The sequence below is a fragment of the Rattus norvegicus genome, chromosome 5, assembly GCF_021556685.1.
Source record: "Rattus norvegicus strain SHRSP/BbbUtx chromosome 5, alternate assembly SHRSP_T2T, whole genome shotgun sequence".
Lineage (NCBI taxonomy): Eukaryota > Metazoa > Chordata > Mammalia > Rodentia > Muridae > Rattus > Rattus norvegicus.
The window spans coordinates 134,518,909-134,540,478 of record NC_141538.1 but is presented as its reverse complement, the minus strand read 5'-3'; the positions used below and the strand labels follow the sequence as shown (position 1 = coordinate 134,540,478).

Here is a 21,570-nt window from a genome sequence, read left to right as displayed (position 1 = left end):
TGGGCAGCAATGGGAGATGAATATGATCAAAATACATTTTACGAAATTCTCAAAAAAGGCACACATGCCTTTCATCACAGCTCTCGATGAGGAGGGCAGGCAGATCTCTGCGAGTTCGAGGCCAGCCTAATCTACATGTGGAGTTTCAGACCAGCCAAGACCACACAGAGAAACCCTTCCTCAAAAGCCTAAATGAATAATAATAAATATTTTAAAATTACAAAGTTTTATATACATGAAATAATATTTTAAAAGTGAGTGGTAGGGAGCTAATAATATATCGTAGGCATTTGTCCATTTGCCATACAGAAATGAAGGGACATTAAGGACATTAAAGGGAATTAAGGGGCAGAGAGATGCAACTTGGCTAACCTTATAGCTAGAGTAAAGCTAAGCTCTGTGGTCCAATCTCCAATCCACAGCCCCACTAAGCACCCCAAACTGCACTGATCTTCCAGTAGCTCTGGACTCAGTCACAGGCTGAGACCCAGTCAAGGGTTGATTCCAGAGAAGGCTTCCTGTTTGAATTCTGTTCCTCCTAGATTTCAGGACCAATAGCAGAAATGGAGTGTAGTTCAGCACACCTGTCTGTTCCTGTGTCCTTTGATGACAGTCCAGCTGTGCTGTATGTACAGGTAACTTCCACTGAATCTCCTCCTGAAAGGGCCACCCATGACCTGAGAAAAAGACTCCCCATCCCCACCCACATCGCCCTTGGCTTTGCTGGGTTTAGAAAGAGTGAAAGGCATGCGGTTATGAAAGTGAACCCACTCCCCTGTGCTTCAGGGACAAGTCACTAGACTTGTGAACTAGCTGGGTGTGCTTCCCCGGAAAGCCAGACCTCTTGGACCAAGGGCTGAAGCAGAAAGGGGAAAGTTAATTCATATAAGAAACAGAAAACGGGTACAGTATTGGTGGAGGAATTGAAGGTTTTGTTTTTACCACTTTGTTTACATAAGGGCTTGGTGTCCTATGTGAGATCAGATTTGCTTTTTTAGAAAACCCCTGGGTCGAAATGGGGCTGTGGTTGGTGTGGGGAGCAGGAAGGTGAAGGTTGAGTGTTCTGGGGTAGATGTTTAGTGCGTGGTACATAAGATTGAGTTTGAAGAACTATGACAGACAGTAAGGTAAATCGAAGAATCCAGGCCATCTTGGATTTCTGGATGTCTGGGGCAGATTGGTTACTCCAGGAGAGGGAATGGGGTGAGGATGTCTAGAGGTTTATAGGCTTGGAGAGGTTATGCATTTGTCTTGACCAATGATGGCTAGATCATTTTCCTGGTTGTGAAATGGCCTGTCCGGTGTTTCCGGGGACGATTAAGGAGTAGGGTCAGTAGGTGCGGGGGCGGCATCTGCCCCTACCCTGTTTCTAACACATGGGCCTTGCCTCTCCTGGACCCTGGACCCCCGCCTGAGACTGAGTGTTTGTGACGTCTGCAGGCTCCGGGCTCCCTGTTTCCGACCGTGGAAAAACGGAAACTGCGCGCTAAGCCGGGCGCCGCCTGAAATAGCATCTGGTGCCTGTCGGTCAGCGCTTTGTCCGAGCGCTGCTGAGCCAGTGACGCGGCGGCCAGGAAATGCCAGCCCTCCTCCACCCGCCCTGAGCCCGGCCTCGGTCGGGCAGGAAATTCGGAGCGCCTCGGTGGGGGTGGTGCGGGGGTGGGGAGGTGAGGAACCAGGGAGTGAGTCTGGAGTCTGGTCCCGGGTAGGCAGGAGCAGGGAGGACTCCCTTACTGCCAGGGCCTACATTGTCCGCCCTCCAGAGTCCAGGATTTGCAATGTTTTCAGGTGCTTGCACTGTCTCTTAGCTTCTAACCCCGGAGGAGTTTGTTCTGCCAGCACTCCGATGGGCAGATGGGTTTATCTCCAACAAGTTCGTATCGTGCCAGTCCTAAAGACTTCATAATATCCATTCTGTTCATTTTACAACAGCTCAAAGAGGTAGGGGAGGTCGGGACTTCCATTTAGTAGATAGCTCAGACATCTAAGCAACTTGCTGCGAATGCCCAACTGGTAAGTGGTGGAGGCAGAATTCCCAGCCGGGACAAGCTGATGCCTCCATGCAACAGAGCAAAAGTCATTGGCTACGTGCCCGAGCCCTCATTCCTGCTTCCTCACTGGTGGGCTGCATGAGTCTGGGCAAGACAGCCCCTTCCATTTTCCTCCTCTGTAAAGAGGAGGTGATAACTGCCCATACCTGAGAGTGGGTTTTATAAAAATTACTGATGATAAACACGCCCGTTTAAGGAGATGCCATGGCCTGTTCCAATTCACTTCCATATAACTGTACTCCAGTTTTGCTTCTGTTCCTTACTAGGGAAGAGCCCCTGCTACTCCAGTTTGCAAGACAGAGCCCAGAATCCCACGTATAAAATCATTTCCACTTTCTTATCCCATCAGTCATCAGTATTTGCAGGCATGGAAAGGGCTTTGCTCTAATGTGTGGCTGTCAGAGGGGCGGTTGGTGTCTTCATGCGCTCCTTAGAAAAGTCGGTTCTGGAAGAGGACACTACGTTCCTCTGGAAGTGAGGCCAGGAGTGTTTCACCAGCCTCCAGGGTGATGTCTGCAGCACACAGCTTAAGAACCAGAGCAATCCTCCCCCATTTTTTAAGAGAAAGAAAGAAAAGAAGGAAGGAAGGAAGGAAGGAAGGAAAGGGAGGGGAGGGGAAGGGAAAAGGAAAGGAAAGGAAAGGAAAGGAAAGGAAAGGAAAAAACCCAAAGCAAAATGAATGAGTAGCTGTAGAAGGCAGTGGACTCTCCAGTATTTCTAACCTTCTAGCTTCCTTGCCCAACCTATGCATCTTCTAGAAGTGTACAGAAGGCCAAAGCTGTACTCCCAATTTGTGTTCCCAAGCTTGTCTGTCCTCCGGAGAGAGCATTCAGCCATCAATGATTTACTTGCTCAAGCCATTCAAAGACAATACATGCACGACCACCAACTCTGTAGCAAACAGTTTCTGGTGGTCACCAGGACAGTGGCCGGGTTCATGACACACATGAAGACAGTAGATATGCCTCCAGGCCCTGTACATGTATGCACTGAGCATCTATCTATTGTGTGTACCTCTTCTTCCCTTGACTCCACCTCTCCCGATTGTAGACAATGACCTTGTCATGTTGCCTGGGTGATGCTACTTTGGAGGTGAGAAAGCAGGCTCACTCTTGGTCACTTAACTGCTATGTAATCTAGAACAACATGGCCTGTTGTTCCCTCCACTCCTGTTGGCTATATGACATTTCTTTTTTTTAAATGGGATGAGGAATACCAAAGATCTGATATGCGGTTTAATATTTTTTTAAAGATTTATTTATTAATGTATATAAGCACACTGTAGCTGTCTTCAGACACACCCAACCCCATTACAGATGGTTGTGAGCCACCATGTGGTTGCTGGGAACTGAACTCAGGACCTTGAGAAGAGCAGTCGGTGCTCTTAACTGCTGAGCCATCTCTCCAGCCCATGACATTTCTTCCTATGTAAAAACTATTTTAAATCTTCAGCTGAACAGTGAGTATCATTGTACTATGTCTGAGTTTAAATTCCTTATGAATTTAAAAAACAAAACTTGCATGAAAAGAAAGTTAGGCCAGAGAAACAGAAATTCAAGTGACAATGAGCTACCATGACAAGTCTGTCAAATGGCTAAAATGTGAAAACCGACAATACCAAGTGTTGATAGGAATGAAGGTCAACTGGCATTCTTGTACAGTGAAGGGAATGCAAACATCATTCAGCCTTCTTGGAGAATAATATGTGCATAGGTAGCCCCTTTAATCATATGGTTAATACATACATACTACTGAGAGACATAAAAACATACCCACAGGAACATATGCACATAAACAAATAATCAAAAATAAATAATTAGGGTATAATGCTGCACACCTTAATCCCAGCATCTGAGAGGCAGAAACAGGTGAAACTCTGTGAGTTCGACACCAGCCTGGCCTATGTTGTGAGTTCCAGGACAGCCAGAGCTGGATAGTGAAGGTCTGACTAAAAAAAAAAACAAAAAAAAAAAAAAACAAAAACAAAAAACTAGAAATAACTCAAATGCATATCAACAGATGGGACATATATTGGTTCAGACATGCAACTGAATACTGCTGAGCAATAAAAATAACCAGATATATGTAAAAGCATAGAAAACCTCCAATGCGTGCAGAGTGAAAGCGATCAGTGTCTGTAGTAGAATATTTACATGAAACTCTAGAAAAAGCAAAAATGAATCTACAACGGCAGAGTTCAGAAGGATAAGAAGCAATAGGGGAGTGGATACAAAGGAACAGTCTATCAAAGACATATTCTATGCATTGGTTATGGTAATGACTATAAACGTGTATGTGTGTGTCAGGCCTCGGCTAACTGGGTACTGAGGTGGTGCAACTGACTGCACATAAATCGTGCTTCAGTACAGTTGTTTACATTCTTCATGTCCTTCTTCAAGCTTTCCTGGTCCAGAAAAACTTCCCTGTCAACCTGTTTTGTCTACACAGTCTCCTCTCTCCCTCATCCTGGTTGACTTGTCCAGGAGCCTTCCACTGGGGGTCACTTGTGTTGCTCAGTCCTAGTGCGCAAGGACAAGAGGAAAGTGCTGGAGGAGAGAGGACCTGACCCAATGGTATTTGCTGCGGGGGACACATCCGTAGGAAGGAGGACCACTTCTTCCTATGACCTTCCGTCTTCCTATCTGCACCAGGATGCAGTGGAGGAACCCCGGGGTCTTTCCCTTTCATCTCTTATCTGGCTCACTCTGCCTTTCATTTCTCCAGTCTCTGTCCTCCGGCTCGGGCAAACTCTGAATCTGCTCCTCCTTCCTGTATAAAGACCTTGTCCCTGCATCTGTCTTTTTTTTTTAAGATTTATTTATTTATTATATATAAGTACACTGTAGCTGTCTTCAGATACACCAGAAGAGGGCATTGGAACTCTTTACAGATGGTTGTGAGCCACCATGTGGTTGCTGGGAATTGAACTCATAACCTCTGGAAGAGCAGTCGGGTGCTCTTAACCGCTGAGCCATCTCTCCAGCCCTGCATCTGTCTTTAACCTGTCATTTCTGCTTCCTTCCTCCGTAGCCTCTGCTCCCGCTCAGCCAGAACTCTTTGTGAGAGGCACCTGTGGAAAAGCATCCGTATCCCCTCTTCACACTCCCCACAGATGGGGACAGTTGTCAGCTGAATGGGGTGGAGAAGAACAGGAAATGAAAAAATGTGTAGAAGGGAGGATATGTTTTTTAAAGTATCTTTAAGGAGACTCATAGGTGTGTTAGGCAGACTGGACTCTGCCAGGCAGCTTTGGGTCACCAGGAAAAGCTGTGGCAGAAGACATCTCTCTCTCTGTAGCCCTGGGTACCTGGCCCTGAACCCACACCCCAGAACGTGACCCCTTAATAGTTAAAGGTAAATAACTGATCACCAGGGCACCCTGAGCTAGAAGAGACTCTCTTTAACTGCTCTGTGCCTCAGTTTCTTCCTCTCTAAAAACACCATGACTCACAGGGTTGTGAAAAGACCAGCTTATACTATACTTGTGGGGAAAACACCATGTCTAGGTCATTTGAAGAACAGAAGTGGAGTGTGTGTGTGTGTGTGTGTGTGTGTGTGTGTGTGTGTACGCCTTGCTCTGTTCAGACCCTGTATTTAGCTGTAGAGACAGAAGCAGAAGGAAACAGAAGCAGAAGCCAAGAGTTACTGTGTAGCCTTATATGTTAGAGAGGGCTGCTAAAAAGCATTGGGAATCCAGGAAAGGAATCCCGATATGCATGAATCCTGTATATCAGACAGGGCTTTATACTGGTGCTCTTTGCTTCGGAGTGTAATGGACAGAGAAGGGAAGACCAGGAGCAAGTGGGAAGACCCAGCAGTGGGAAGGGGAAGGCACATTTGAGGATGATGAGAAACTCAGACTATGGCTCAAATTGTACAAAGTGCGTTTGTGGAGATGGTGGCCCTGGATGAAGAAGACAAACCCAGATCTGGTCATTCACGTATTCCATTTACTACAGGCCTGGCATGTGCCAGACACTATCCTGGTGGCCTGAATATCAGAAATGAAGGCTTCCTTTTCTGTGGTGGTAGGCTGTGTAGGAAAGTAAGAAGTCTCTGGTAGGGGCTGGGAAATAACTCAGTTGGTAAAGTAGTTGGCATGCTGAACCCTTGGGTTTGATGTCCAGCAACCCATAAAGAATGATAGAACATTTTCTGATGCTAACCCCAGGGAGGTGAGGGCAGGAGGATCAGAAGCGCAAGGTTGTCCTCAGCTAAATGCAAATTTGAGGCCGGCCTGGGTTATAGACCCAGTGTACATGAAAAAAGAAACAAAACAAAACAAATTCCAGTTTTCTCCCAATCTTGACACCAGTGGTAGAGGAAGGCAAAGCTCTGACCCTGTCTGGAAACTGTTTCCTCATCTGCACAGCAGGCACGGCTTCTGGTTGCTGGTTCATTTTGAGCAGTTGTGTGGGCCCTTGTGCTGACTGTTAGGAGTAGGAGAGGACTGAGCCCATCTGATCTCAGGGGATCATTATGGTTTCTGCTCACTACAGGCTTCAGGGAAATTGTGATGTATGAGTGGGCATTTTACTTCTTCTAGGCTATCCCAACATTATCTTGTTTCCTCAGGCCTTGAGGGAATTGGTGGTGGGAGCAGGGAGGGGCTGGTAAGTACAAAGCAATTTCTCTAGGACAGAATATGGGCAGCAGAAATGTGGCTGCCCTGTGACTCTCTGCAGAACAGAAATCCCTGTGTCCCTTGCTCATCCCCAGCATGAGATGGTCACAAAGACCTTCCAAAGATAGCATCATGTCCCTGGCTTGTCTTAATCCACAGACCATATATTAAGAAATCAGGGGGAGACTGATGCAGATGCACAGAGAAATGGAGAGCCAACATTCAGCTGGAACCTGGGCTTCACTTAGAGGAAGTGGAACTGCCTGGTAGTCTTGGCTCTAAAACCAGTCACAGAGGACTTTGAAAGGGCATTCCGTCTGGCCAGGAAAGAGAAATGGATCCCTGGTTGCCGCCACACTTACTGAGTGGTGCCCTCATCTGGTGCAGTGGGGAAATGCAGGTTTCCATGCAGAGTCACCAAGCTGGCTTAAATCAGTCTTGTGCTGGTGGGGGCAGGGCAAGCAGCACAATCCCTCAATCAGGGGTGGGAAATCTGGAATCACTCCTCTACAGTGACTCAACTGTGGCACACTCCCACCCTCAGCTAAGACTGTAGCCCCTTTACCAAGGTAAGCAAGCCATGAGCTTTAAGGGAGCCTAAGTTCAGGCATGCCTCAGCCCTCTGCCCTGAGAAAGAAAGCAGAAAAGGACACGTTTTACAGATGGCTCTTCACTGGACCAGGGAGTCACATAGCAGAGAGTGCTCATTGCCACGGGTGGTTTAAGAGGACAGGAGGATCAGAGAAAGGGCTATGGAGTTGGAACCAAGGAAAAACAGCACTGCCGCGTGAGGCGTCCGAGTCGGCAAGATGGAGGGGATGATGCAAGGGTTTTGAAGGGTTCTCCAAAATGCGAAGTTTGGAAGTCAGTGATATGAGCAATGTCTGGAACTGTGTGTGCGCGTGCATGCGTGCGTGCGTGCGTGCGTGCGTGTGTGTACGTGCACGCATGCGTGCGTGTTCGTGTTGCCTTTATTCCGTCTCCAGGATGTCAGGCTTCAGCTGAGGACACGGGCTTGACTACTTGATTGCTAGCTTGCTAAAACCCTGAGACAGATGGCATGCTCTGGAGGCCGCTCCAGTCAGTCGTATACCTGCATGATGAACCAGACAACGTCCCTTCTCTCCTCTGGCTGGGTCCTTAGGTGGAGGCCGAGTGGCTTTTTAGGATCCCACAACTTTGATTTTCTTGGATGCCTGATATCACCTTCCCATGTAAGGAGCACCCTTGTGCTGGCCCCAGACCTCCCATGAAGAAGCAGGACACAGCTCTCTCCAAATCCATCCTTTTCCTGGAGTTCAGCCTCTGGCCAGGAAGTGGGAAAGCAGGATTTCCTGGGAGGATGTTCCCCCATGACCCAGATGGTACGGTTAGGGAAGGTGTTGGAGATACAGGGGGTATCTCCTAGGCTTCCACACTCCCACCTGTTAGTGGGCTTTCTTTCACTTAGAGGGTAATGTGTAAGCCAGAGGCGGAAACCCTTTCAGTCAGCATCCCTCCTCCCTGGTTGTTTTTGTTGGGGGAAGTACCTTTGTGTGTGTGAAGTATACAAAACACTATTTAAAAAAAAAAAAAGAGGGAACCCTTTCCTTATCTACCTGGAAGTCCTTTGGGATCTTTCAGGGTGAGGCTGGACACCAGTGATCGTACAGAAAGTCTTTCCTCCCTATGGACTTTCACAGCTCTGCTCATGTCTTCCCCCCTCTCTCTTTTTGTTTTTATTTGTTGTTGTTGTTTTGAGACAGGGTCTGTCTAGTAAGTCGTTCTGGCTCTCCTGGAACTCTCTGTGTAGACTAGGTTAGACAGGGTCTGTCTAGTAAGTTGTTAGCCTCAAACTCACAGACCCATGCACCTGCCTCTGCCTCCCAGGTGCTGGGATTCAGTGCATGCTCTATCCCACCTGGTTCCCGTTTTATTTCTGTACCAACATTTCATGCCAGGATTACTCCATTGGCTCCAAAATCGAGGAGCTAAAACCTCTAAGCTACCTATCTAGTACTGAGTTTGGGGTACTGGTACAACAGGAGCCCAGTGGCTGATGACAAGCCCTACTGTGCTCACTTGACTACACTGACAGTAGCGCATCACTCCTTCATGGAGCTCTGACAGAGCATGGCTGCCTTGGTCAACACTAAGTTCAACATCTTGGTCAGTACCCAGCAGGATCAACAGACCTGTTGAATACCGGGGGATAAAAAGGGTCCTTGTGTAGCAGAAGGGCAGAGGGGGCAGTTGCTACTGGGTTAGTTGTTACTGGGATGGGCATGAGGCTTCTGACTTTGGCTCAGTTCCAGTTGGCGAGTTCTACCTTCTGTAGAGAATTAAATTTGCCTGCTGTACAGGTTTTGATAAGGCTTTTAAGACTATGGGGGGTGGGGGTGATACTTGAGAAAACACTTTGAAAGCAGAAGGTCTGCAGGTACACAGCATCATCTGGAGATTTATTGCTCAGACATAAAAGCCCCTCAGTCTGGGAGGTTAGTAAAAGTCCCGCCCCTGTGAGTATCACCAGCGGAGCAGGGGCAGGGCAGACTGCTAATCTAGGCCCTTACAGCACTCAGTGCTAGCTCTACACTGCTAAGTTATTAGTGGAACCCTTGACCAAAGCTGGCAGTGCCACCTATGGGACACTCAGTAAAGGGTGGTTCCTGCTCTTGGCTAAGGGTAAGAAATCCTTCCAGCAGGAAAGAGAAGTGGGGCAGCTTGAACAGTGCATTGTTAGTCAGTAGTATCTGAATCCAGCTCCAGACCCATGTCCAGTAGGAAGCTAGTTCTTCCTGGATTTCTCTGGCCTCAGGAAGGCTGTCTTTTTCAATGGCTTCAAGGCACCTAGAAGTAATTTACTGTTGAAAGTAATTTACATGGGTGAGTGGGGGTAGGCCAGGAAGCTTCAAAGAATTAGTGTGTGCTAAGTATTGATGCAGAGGTCCCAGCACACAGCAGGTCCTAAAAGGACAGAAGTGGCCACAGTAGCTTTTCCACATATACTCTGATGACAAAACCTTTTTCTTTAAATCTTTGCAGCTTTTTCGAGGCTTACTTACCAGGTCTACCTACTTACATAGGACTGAGCACTGGGTAGGGTAATGGAGAAGACAAGCAGCTACAACAAAGTCAACAAGCAGGGCACTTTAGATGCTGAGAGAGACATTTGAAACAGGAGAAACAGTGCAACAATGGCCAGAACCCAGGCTAGTAGGCTTATTTCCCAGAGCCTGGAAATATAAATTCCACCATTTTCCTATTCCAAATGAAATAGCACCCAAGATCTTATGAGGAGTAAGGGACTAGGAGACAAATTGTGAGAAATGCAACTAGATGGTTGAATATCCCCAAAGTCTGTTAGTCCCACTTCCCCTGTACTAACACTTCTGCCAAAGACACCTAAGTTCCCACAGTTCCTACAGAACTTTCTAGACTAGGCCTTATTGGTGGTCCTTCTTAGAAAGCACTAAATAGAAAAAGGATGTTTTGTTGAATTAATCTGTGGTCTGGTCTGAACTCAGTTTTGAAAATGTCTTAAACATCTTTTTTTTTTTTTTTTTTTTTTTGGTTTTTTTTGGTTTTTTTTTTTCCAGAGCTGAGGACCGAACCCAGGGCCTTGTGCTTCTAGGCAAGCGCTCTACCACTGAGCTAAATCCCCAACCCCTGTCTTAAACATCTTATCAGAAGCATTCAATCAGATGTGATGACAGGTGATGAAATTAAATTCTTCCTAACTCAGGTAGTTTGTATTGTCCAGACAAACAGCTTCCTGTTTAGCTTAAAGATTAGAGGATTCATAGCAAGAGTAAGATAGTTGCTGAAGGTGTCTTGATCAAACTATTAATCCCTCTTCTCTCCCCCCGTTTCTTAAAGACAAAGTCTCTCTTATAGCTCTCACTGTTTTGGGACTTGCTTTGTAGATCAGGCTGGCTTAAAATCTAGAGATCAGCCTGCCTTTGCCTGCTGGGATTAAAGGCGTATGTCACCCACCATACCTGGTTAATATTCTGTTTTTGATAGTGCAGTACAAATGGCACCCACATTCACTTTTTTGGGTGACACCGGGAGGGCTCAATTTAAAAAGCACATATGTCTAAGTGGCACTGAGACATCTGCTTACTGGAAATCCCAAGTAGAAATAGAGGGAAACACCACTGTCATCTGTTTGACTTGAAACCGAAGGAAAATGGGAAAGCTGTGCTAGCAATGTGCTCCCTAGCCTTGATAACCAACAATATATTGTTCTCTATTAGCAATCCTTATATCATTGCAGGAAGTCACAGCTGAGTTAAAGAAACATCCAGAGAGCTGGACTGTGGTGACAATGCACTTTTAATCCCAGCATTTTCGAGGCAGAGGCAGGAGGATCTCTGAGTTTGAGGTCAGCCTGGTCACAGAGCAAGTCTAGGACAGCTAGGATTAACTACATGAATCCTGCATCAACAAAACCATTCAGAGAACAGAAGTAGGTTTCTTTCAGTTGAGACAAGCTTTAATACAGGGCAACCACATTCAGCAGACACCTACATCTTTCACGTGAATGAGGATTTTTTTTTCCTTTTTTCTTTGGAAACAACAATTTGAAACAACTTGGAGGGAGTGGTAGTAAAGAATAAGAAAAGAATTAATTACTGACACACTCAACACTTGGATAGATCTCAGGATATTATTTGGAGTAAGAAAGTACATTTCAAAAGGTAGAATGCTAAATAAAAATTGGTAAAAAGACCATGGGCTGTCAGGGTAGGGATGGAGGGAGGGCGTGTCTTAGGTAAGTGGAAGCCATGTAATATAATTTCACGTATCTATACACAAAACATGCGATTCAATGAGTGCACATAACACCTCATGGATGGACGTAGCACTTCATGTGAGGTCCCTGGGTTCAACTCCAGCACAGCCTTATCCCACCAAATAACAACCCACGGCGAGGGAAAGTTTATTCAGTATGGTGTCTAGTGTAATTTCTCAGTCTGGAAACAAACTATGATTATGTAAAAAAATTGTTTTGGGGCAACACAGGGTAAAGTGCATATCTGAGCTAGATGAGGAGGGCAGAATTCTAAGTCTGAAGCCAGCCTAGGCTGCGAGATTGACCTGAGACCTTCTTAAAAAAACCTACAGTTGAGAATGTAGCTCAGTGGTCAGGCTCAGTAATAGAGCCCATTAGCACACGCAAGGCCCTGGGGTTTAGGGAAATACATCTGAACTTGATTGGCTGCAGCACCTGATCTTCTGAGTTGTTTTGCCTCTGTTTTAGGTTCAGTGATGCTGAATGAACCCAGCTTTCCCTCTAATCAGCCATCTCACAACTGGGTCAAACCCCCTCAAACCAATGTTAATTAGCTACTAACAGGGAAAAGACTCTCAGAGGTATTAGAAATCCCAAAGGTCATACAAAGGTCGTGGCCAGGCAATGATGACGCAAGCCTTTAACCTTAATCCTACCTAGCACCTGGAAAGCAGAGGCAGGTGGATCTCTGTGAGTTTGAGGCCATCCTGGTCTATGGAGTGAGTTTCAGGACAGCCAGGGTTACACAGAGAAACCCTGTCTTGAAAAACAAACATATCCCAAAGGTCTGGCCTCCTTAAGTGCTATCAGTACAGGGCTAGTCCTCACACACACCACAAAAGAGAAATGAAGAGTTAGAATAACTTTGGTAACTGTCTAAGACGCTTTACATCTAAGAAGGTGCCCACAGAATTCATGCTATTCATTTGCTTTAAAGTCTCAGGAGACTGCGAGAGTTCAGGAAAAACGGCAATGTCTCTTTCATTTTCCTTCTCGGGATGACGAGTAAATTCTGCTTTTCCAGTTCGGAGGTTTACTGCTGGGTGTGGCTTAAGATTCCTCAATGAGACAGCAGAGTCTTGAGTCAGGTGCTCTGCTGCTCTCGGCTGCTGAGCTTGGTTTGTGATGTTTCTCAATACTGGCACATCTGTGTGCGTGTCCTCAGAGCCACCGTTAGAGCACTGAGCTGTCTCACAGGCATTCCGAGAAGGCGCTCTCTCAGGACCACACTGTGCTGGTTTGCACGCTGGGTTTCTGTTCAACACACGGTTGCTCTCACTGTCCGAATGGCCGGGAGGCTCCTCTTCATCCTCATCCTCGCTATTGTCACTGCTTTGTAAGAGTCCGTATCTCTTCATGTATTTTTTGGTTGCAAATGACATGTTGCTTGGTGAAACTAAGCTAAGCCCCACTGAGCTTTTGTCTGAATTAATATGTAGAAGGCCGAGAGACGAGTCACAGTGATTCTGGTTTGATCGAGCAAGGGACAGTTGTGACAGCTGGTTTTCACTCAAGTACCTCAGAGCTATGGCATTTGCTTCCATGCTCAAATCCACACCAGTGGGACTTAAGCTGCTCATGCCAACGTTACCAAACGACATGTAGTTCAATCCAGAGATCACTGCTTCTGGGCTGATGCATGCCAAAACACTGAAAGACATGGGAAAGTGAGGCAGCTTTTACCTTACTCTAAATAGCAAGAGTTTCATTCTGCAAAATAACAAAAGTTTTCACTTTAAGCTTACGGAGGCTTTTAAACCGACTACCCAGACGTAAGCCCTCATGGTGCAGACACACATTCAGAGTAGACATGATAACCGGGAGGTAGCCCATATTCACGGTCTGAATGCAGATTACTGACTGGCCAGCCAGTTTCCATGTTTCACACTACAGCATGGACACAGGATGGCTATTGTGAAGGAACACATTACCAAGATAGGTGTGGTGCTGCAGGCCTACTACCCCACCCCAGGGCAGGTTAACCAGTGGAAGACCTAGTACGCAAAACCTGTTAAGAAGCACAATAAAGCCAAACCACTCCCCTTCCCAAAGCAACAAAGAAACCCAAAAAAACCAACCAAACAAAAAAAAAAAAAGAAAGAAAAAAAAAAAACAACCCCCCTCCAAACACAAAGTACAATAGAACAGAAAGCAAAAAACAAAAACAAAACAAACCCATAAAAAACCCAAAACCCAAAACATTACACTATCCACTATTTACTCCCTAATGGGAGTCGTCTTGATCATGCCTGTAATAAAAAGCTGAGGCAAGAGAACTGTGATTCTGGTCTACACAAAAAATTCAGTTCTGCACAGAAAGCACGGGGAAATTGTGAGTTCAAACAGGTATACTGAGTTTGTTCTCATGCTTTTTTCTTAAACATTTATTTTATGTATATGAATGTTTTGCTTGTGTGCACTTATGTGCACCCTATATGTGCCTGGTACCTGAGCACTAGAAGAGAGCCCTGGATCCCTTGGAACTGAAGAAATCACTGTGTGGTCACAGATGTCTGAGTCTCTCAGTACAGAAATAAAAAAATGTCAGGGCTTCTGAGATGGCTCATTTGCTGAGGCACATGCACACTCACACACTCACACTCATACACACACACACACACACACACACACACGCACACTCACACAGGAACAAACAAATAAATATATTTTTAAAAAGAGAAAATATTCAAAAGTGTTAGCCTCGTTCTCCTGTACTATTGATAGAGATTAAAATGAGTATAAATATTTGGCCTACTATAACTTTAATTTGAACAAGTACTTGCAGAATGGCATATACTTAGCACTGATTTAAATAGTACATAAAAGTTCAGAGAGCATGGGGGCTCAACACATTATATACAGCATGGCTACAACAGAATATAATACAGCTAGGAAAGGCATGAGAAAGAGCCTGGGAAGATGGCTCAGTGGTCAAGAGCATTGGCTTCTCTTCATTCAGTTCCCAGCACCACCCAAATAACATTTCTATACCATGAATGTGACAGACTGAAGTGTTTGAGGGAAGGAGAGCTTTGCATTTTCTTACATTGTCTCATGTTGCTTGTTTTTTTAAACTAGGAAGTTTTGTTAGTTTTCTAATAACAAAAAACAATTTTCAGAAAACTTACTAGCTAGCTTAATAATATCCTTGCCAGGTTTTATCCTCTTTTTAGAGGTGTATATATGCTGAGCTTGTCTTTGGTAAGAGGAATCTAAGCAGAAGGGTCTAACCGTTGGCTGTACACTGCCACCAGGAACTGGTGTGACTCCACCACCTCTAGGGAAATGCTCAGACACTGCCAATAAAACTCATTTCTCTTTCCTAATATTTTGTTAGAAACTTGGAAAGATACCAATAAAAGGACAAATCAACAGAAGCACCGCCCTCGGGCAGCTTTTCTCTGTAAGCTCCTCCCACTGGAAGACTAGCAATGGAAAGATGGTCATATTTGCACCCCACACGCACCAGCAGGCCTGAGATGCGAGCACACACACTTTCCGGGAACATTGCAACACGCCCGACACTTATGCATCTCCTGAAACAAAGCCTAGTTACCTGGCATGATCCACCTTCTGGGCACTTTTCTTCACTTTAGTGGGAGAATCAATTTTCACTCCTAGGCTCCTTAGCTGTTTAATAGTTGCACTGAGTACACAATCTGTGTCCACCAGTCCTGAAGTGTGTCTTTTTTTCCTTGCATGGTGAGCATTTTGGGTCTTGGTGCACTCATGGTTGATAACTACTGCTCTGGTAGGTGGTTGATCCGTTTCCTGGGAGGAGTTACTCAGGAGGTGGTTCACCTGACCCTGTGGAAAGAAAAAGAATGCACCTACAAATCACTAACATTTTGGAGATTTTTTTTTAAAAAAAGACTTGCTCATTATTTATTTATGTGCGTGTGTGTGCCTTTGTAGGTGGAATGTAAGTGGTTGTGAGCCACCTGATTGGGAGTCCTCGAATAGAGAGCAAGCTTTGTAAACTTCCCGCCTTCAAACACACGACCTTAAGATTTTAGGAAAATTCCACAAGGAAGGCTAAATATTATCTTGTCAGATTCCATAAAGTATCTAGTATACTTGTAATTATACAGGGTTTTTTCTCTTTTTTTAGAGACTAAATTTCAAGAGCAACTGTTTGTTCTTGATAAGTATATGATGACTAGAAAGTTTATAATTTACATCATCAAAATTTATGAAAATCTAAACAATTACCTATTGTAATTGTTAGTGGTCAAAGATGATTCTATTTCAAGGTTTCATTCCATTTAAATCTAGGGAAAACTTAACTAGTATTTCCTATGTTAAATAACCACATCACAAAAGACAAAATGGTCTACTTACCAACAAGTCCTGGTAAATTTTGTTATCTGATGGCCCAAAGGGCTCAACTTTTGTTCCCTGTGGTGATTCAGTGCTGTTACTGGCTCCCTCTGCTGGCGCAGTCTGTAAGCACATGCTCACACTTTCAGCCAGCAAAGCATTTGGGAAGAACACAGGAACATCAGGCTCTTTTCTCTGCTCTGAAGAGCTGTTTGAAAGGTTCAGAGACAGCAAAATACTTTTAACGGATATTTAGACACACACACAGAGTCACAGAATCACAGACACAGACACACACACACACACACACACAGAGTCACAGAGACAGACAGACAGACATACACACACAGACACAGACACACACTCGAAGTGCAGTACTTATGGAAGAAAGGGGTCAAACCCAAGCAGCACTTTGCTTCGATCTTCAACTCTCCAGACCACAGTACTGTTTTAAGTCATCTATTGTCCCATTGAAGACTACGTTCACTGAAGGCTACAAACAAGCTACTGATACTGTCTACATCTGACGCAGAAAAAACTTTTAGGATATCTAAACATTTTAAATATATAATTTGCTCATTTGAAGTTCTAAAATAGAAATGATCCTTGTCAATTCAAGGTTCATAAGCCACAATTAGTTATATATATAACTATATATATAGTTATATATATTATATATAATAATAATAAGCATATTAGTTAGTTGGTATTTCTTCTTTATGTTTTTGGTTTCTTTTTCAACTTTAAAGATTTATTTATTTATTATATATATAAGTACACTGTAGCTGTCTTCAGATACACCAGAAGAGGGCATCGGATCTCTTTACAGATGGTTGTGAGCCACCATGTGGTTGCTGGGAATTGAACTCATGACCTCTGAAAGAGCAGTCGGGTGCTCTTAACCGCTGAGCCATCTCTCCAGCCCCCTCTTTTTCAACTTTATTTAGAGCTTTTATTATGTTCAAAACTAAAGAAACGCTGTTTCTTGTTAGAACACGAATCTGTGGCTTACAGGAAAAAGAGAAAGTGGCAAGGTATGGTGGCACATGACTCTTTTAGTTATTTATGTGTCTGTGTGCCTGTGTAAGTTTATGTGTACCATGTACATGCAAGGGCTCAGTCAGGCTCCCACAACTGAAGTTGCAGGTGTTTGTTACATGTCTAAGCTCGGAAAAGAACCAGGGTTCTCTACCAGAATAGTTAGTGCTCTTAACCCCTGTGCCATCTCTCTAACCTCCAGATTTATTTCATTTTTACATTACATGTACATGTGTGTGTTGGGAGGTGCATGTGTGTGTGGGTACCTGTGGAGGCCAAAGGCATCGAGTCTTCCTGGGCCTCGACTTACAGGCAGTTGTGAGCCACCTGATATGGGTGCTGGGAACCAAACTCAGATCCTCTAGAAAGCAGGAAGCATTCTTAAAAACAACTGTCTCTTCAACCACAGTGAGTGTAGTCTCACCCCTCGGGAGGCAGAGGTTGGAGAATCTAGAGTTCTAATAATCTTCCCAAGATAAAATCAAGAGTTGTTTCTGGCAGTGTTATTCATATTGCACATGACGTCACTGCAACCATTGTTCTGAACATAGCACACACTTTGCACTGCACGTGCTCACCAGTACCCTGATACTCACTGAAAGCTACCGATGCTGTGGCTCAGATCAAAGATTTCTGCATGTTATGAACGACAGCGTTTATTATATGTTTATAAAATATCAATTAATTGACAATAATTAATATATATTAATATTTGTAAAATAAATACATTTTTCTGTTCTTATAGAAACATAATGGGTGCGTGCCTCTAATCCCAGTGGATCTGAGTTCGAGGCCAGTCTGGTCTACAAATTGAATTGTAAGACAGCCAGGGCTACACAAAGAAATCCTGTCTCAAAGAAAAAAAAAAGTTGAAGGTGCCATCTCTTATAGTTTCAACTATTTAGCCAAGATTTAATTCTTCACGTAAAACTCAACAATCAGACCCATCCCATTATTATAAGTATCTTTTGTCTCTGTATTATTAAATGTTTCACATACCTACTTTATATTCATTTATACAGGGTCATGTTAAAATTTCTCAGGTTCAAGGGGTCACTTACAGAAAGTTTTGAGGCCTTGCTAGCACAGAGATACACAGTGGGAAGTCTGTAACTGAGTTTTCTTTTTCTTTTTTCTTTTTTTTTTTTTTTATTAACTTGAGTATTTCTTATATACATTTCGAGTGTTATTCCCTTTCCCGGTTTCCGGGCAAACATCCCTCTTCCCCCTCCCCTTCCATATGGGTGTTCCCCTCCCCACCCTCCACCCATTACCGCCCTCCCCTCAACAATCACGTTCACTGGGGGTTCAGTCTTGGCAGGACCAAGGGCTTCCCCTTCCACTGGTGCTCTTACTAGGATATTCATTGCTACCTATGAGGTCAGAGTCCAGGGTCAGTCCATGTATAGTCTTTAGGTAGTGGCTTAGTCCCTGGAAGCTCTGGTTGCTTGGCATTGTTGTACATATGGGGTCTCGAGCCCCTTCAAGCTCTTCCAGTTCTTTCTCTGATTCCTTCAACGGGGGTCCTATTCTCAGTTCAGTGGTTTGCTGCTGGCATTCGCCTCTGTGTTTGCTGTATTCTGGCTGTGTCTCTCAGGAGCGATCTACATCCGGCTCCTGTCGGCCTGCACTTCTTTGCTTCATCCATCTTGTCTAATTGGATGGCTGTATATGCATGGGCCACATGTGGGGCAGGCTCTGAATGGGTGTTCCTTCAGTCTCTGTTTTAATCTTTGCCTCTCTCTTCCCTGCCAAGGGTATTCTTGTTCCCCTTTTAAAGAAGGCGTGAAGCATTCACATTTTGATCATCCGTCTTGAGTTTCATTTGTTCTAGGCATCTAGTAACTGAGTTTTCTTCTTCTACTCCTGTCCCTCCCACTGTGCTCCAAACACATCACATTGCTCCTTATCTTCCACCCCATTCAGTAGTTCTTCACCGTAGTGTAGGACTCTAATGCTGCCATCAAGGTTTGTTTACCTCTCCAAAAAATAGTGTCATTCAGCCAGTTAGTGATGGTGCACACCTTTAACTCCAGTACTTGGGAGGCAGGGGCAAGTGGATCTCTGGGAGTTCAAGGCCAGGTCTACACAGTCAGCTCCAGGACAGCCAGGACTATGCAGAGAAACCCTGTCTCGAAAAACAACTACCAAACCCCACTGTCATTCAAAAGGCAGGCCTGGTAACTCACACCTGCCACAACTACAAGCATGGCCTGGCCTACATGTACTTTGTAGGACATTCTGGGCCACACTGTTTCTATTCTAAGGAAGAGTCCAGGCCAGTTACCAAACTTGGCTTATTCCATTTTTAATTAATGGCCATCATGATTAAATACTGTGATGACCAAGTCTTGCCTGCCAACTGGCCTGATGGACCCCTGGCAGTCCATCTCCTAAAGCACACTGCGGGTGTGTGTGAGGGCATTTTCAGAGAGGAGCAGCGGCCCTAAATGTGAGCAGCGCCATCTAATCATGTGAGCACCCCAAATGTAATCAGCTGCGGGAGAGGGTGAACAAAGTCAGGCCACAGCCCACTCCTGAGCTCAGGTTTTGTGTCCTGCTGCATCTCACTTGCCGTAAGCTTTGGCTTTCTCTGTGTAGCCCTGCTGTCCTGGAACTCACTCTGTAGACCAGGCTGGTCTTGAACTCAAAGATCCACTTGCCTGCCTCTGCCTCCTGAGTGCTGCTGGGATTAAAGGCTTGTGCCACCACTGCCGGGCTTTGTTTCTGTTTTGTCAGTTCACTGCCTATTGTTTTGAAACAAACATATAAAATGACATTTTATTTGTTGTCCTTTTCAAATATAATTGTAGTGTCCTTTGGAACCCTGTATTATTAGAATCTCTAAGGTGAGGTCTGAGTACACAGATTAGAAATTCAGTAGCTGACATATGGGAATAGTTGAAGAAAGTTTTCTTTGAGATTTTCTGTTATGCTGACACTTGCTATGTAAAGATGTCAGTGAAAATGTACTAAGCTTATCAATAGCTCAAAAAGGAAGAAAATTAACATATTGGTGACGGTAATAAAGAATAGTCCATGGCATATTTCAGAATTGCAGAGCAGAATTTAAATTTTCACCACAAAAGGGTATGAGGTCATAATTTTGATTGCCAGATTTAATTACTCTCTAATATACATACATGTGTGTGTGTATATCTATCTATATCTATATCTATATATAGATATCTATATCTATATCTATCTATCTATCTATCTATCTATATATATATATATATATATATATATATATACATCTCAATCCAAGCAGGGCAAAGAGGCAAATGCCTTTAGTTCTAGCACTTATGAGGTAGAGGCAGTCAAATCCCTTGTGAATTCAGGGCTACTCTATACATAGTGAGTTCTAGGACAGCCAGGGATACCTAGAAAGACTTGGTCTCAAATAAACAGGCACCACAGCCACCCAACAAAACAAAACCAATCCCTGAATATAAAATATATTCAACCCATAGCACTGCAAAGGCAGAAAATGGGGTTGTTGTTGTTGTTGTTGTTTGTTTTTAAATAACCTGAAACAGTGAATGGAAGGTTCTTACTTGGATTCAGGAAGTGGTTGATTAAATTCTTCCACAGCAGGGTTGCTTTCTTCAAAACTAGGAATGTCAACTGCTTTTAAGGAAGATGCGCTGCCTGGAGGACTTGTCGCTTCATTATTAATATCTACAGAAAAATTCATGTCTTCACTGGAAATCTTGGTATCATCTTGCTTCAGCTGTGCGTCATGCTCTTGATCATCACCTGCTGCGTTCCAAAACAAGCTAGCACCTAAGGGGTTAAATCAGTCAGACACTAGAACAAATATTCAACCAGAGAAAGGATGAACTTAAAAGCTTGTAGAGAACATCTACATTACCTTAACAAAATCCCACTGTTTCAAATTATCTTTAAAAATGCCGCAAAGAGAAGTAGGTAAAAGGCAGGAAGACAAGAAACCAGTAGCAAAGGGAAAGGGGACATCCGTGTCCTGCCTGCTCAAGGAGGCTCTGCTTCTCAGATTAAGGTCCAGTGGCATGGCTGGAACTCCAACACTCGACAAGCTGAGGTAGGAGGATTCTGAACGGGAGGATAGCCTGGGATATGTAGGGAGTTAAGGCCAATCTGGGCTACATTAATAAGAGTCTGTCTCAAAATAAAATGAAAGTACTTCAGGAGAAAAAATATACATGAGAAAAAAAACCTTGTAAATTCATAGGCTCTCTGGTTTTGTTCTAAATAACGGTGTTAGAGGGGCGCAAGGCACACATACTGTGAGGCAGGTATTTACAAATCAAGTGCTTGGGGGATAAGGAAACATCTCAGTGTCAGCTGCTTGCATGAGGACCCGAAGCACCATGTAAAAATCACCAACTGGCCAGCAGCCTAGCTGAAACAGCGAGTTCCAGGTTTAATGAAAGCAACTGGGTGGTGGTGGTATATACCTTTAATCCCAGCACTCAGGAGGCAGAGGCATGAGGATCTCTGAGTTCGAGGCTAGCCTGGTCAATAAAGTGAGTTCCAGGACAGGCAACACTACACAGAGAAATCCTGTCTTGAAAAACCAAAACAGACAGACAGACGGACAGGACGGAGCAGAGCAGAACAGCAAATGAGAAGATAGACTGATATCAAGTTCTGGCATCTACTCACACCTACAAGGTTGAGCACACCTGCACACATTATGTGTACGCATGTACATAAAACACATACACACTTAAAAAACAGCTCAGTGCTTCTCTAATGCAATGAGCCATTTGCAAATG

General features: G+C 44.4%; 1 protein-coding gene across 4 annotated transcripts in view; it reads right to left on the bottom strand.

Moving 5' to 3' along the window:
* Nucleotides 1–11,126: 11,126 nt before the first annotated feature.
* Stil (STIL, centriolar assembly protein) overlaps nt 11,127–21,570 on the bottom strand; it is a 46,184-nt gene continuing 35,740 nt past the window's right edge. For 3 of the 4 annotated variants that reach the window (XM_087549220.1, XM_087549218.1, XM_087549219.1), the window contains 4 exons: nt 20,368–20,596; nt 15,794–15,980; nt 15,009–15,259; nt 11,127–13,102 (listed from right to left, as the gene is read on the bottom strand). In XM_087549220.1, coding sequence (XP_087405346.1) covers nt 12,307–13,102; nt 15,009–15,259; nt 15,794–15,980; nt 20,368–20,596 — 1,463 coding nt within the window. In that variant the 3' untranslated portion in view covers nt 11,127–12,306. 4 annotated transcript variants of the gene reach the window in all.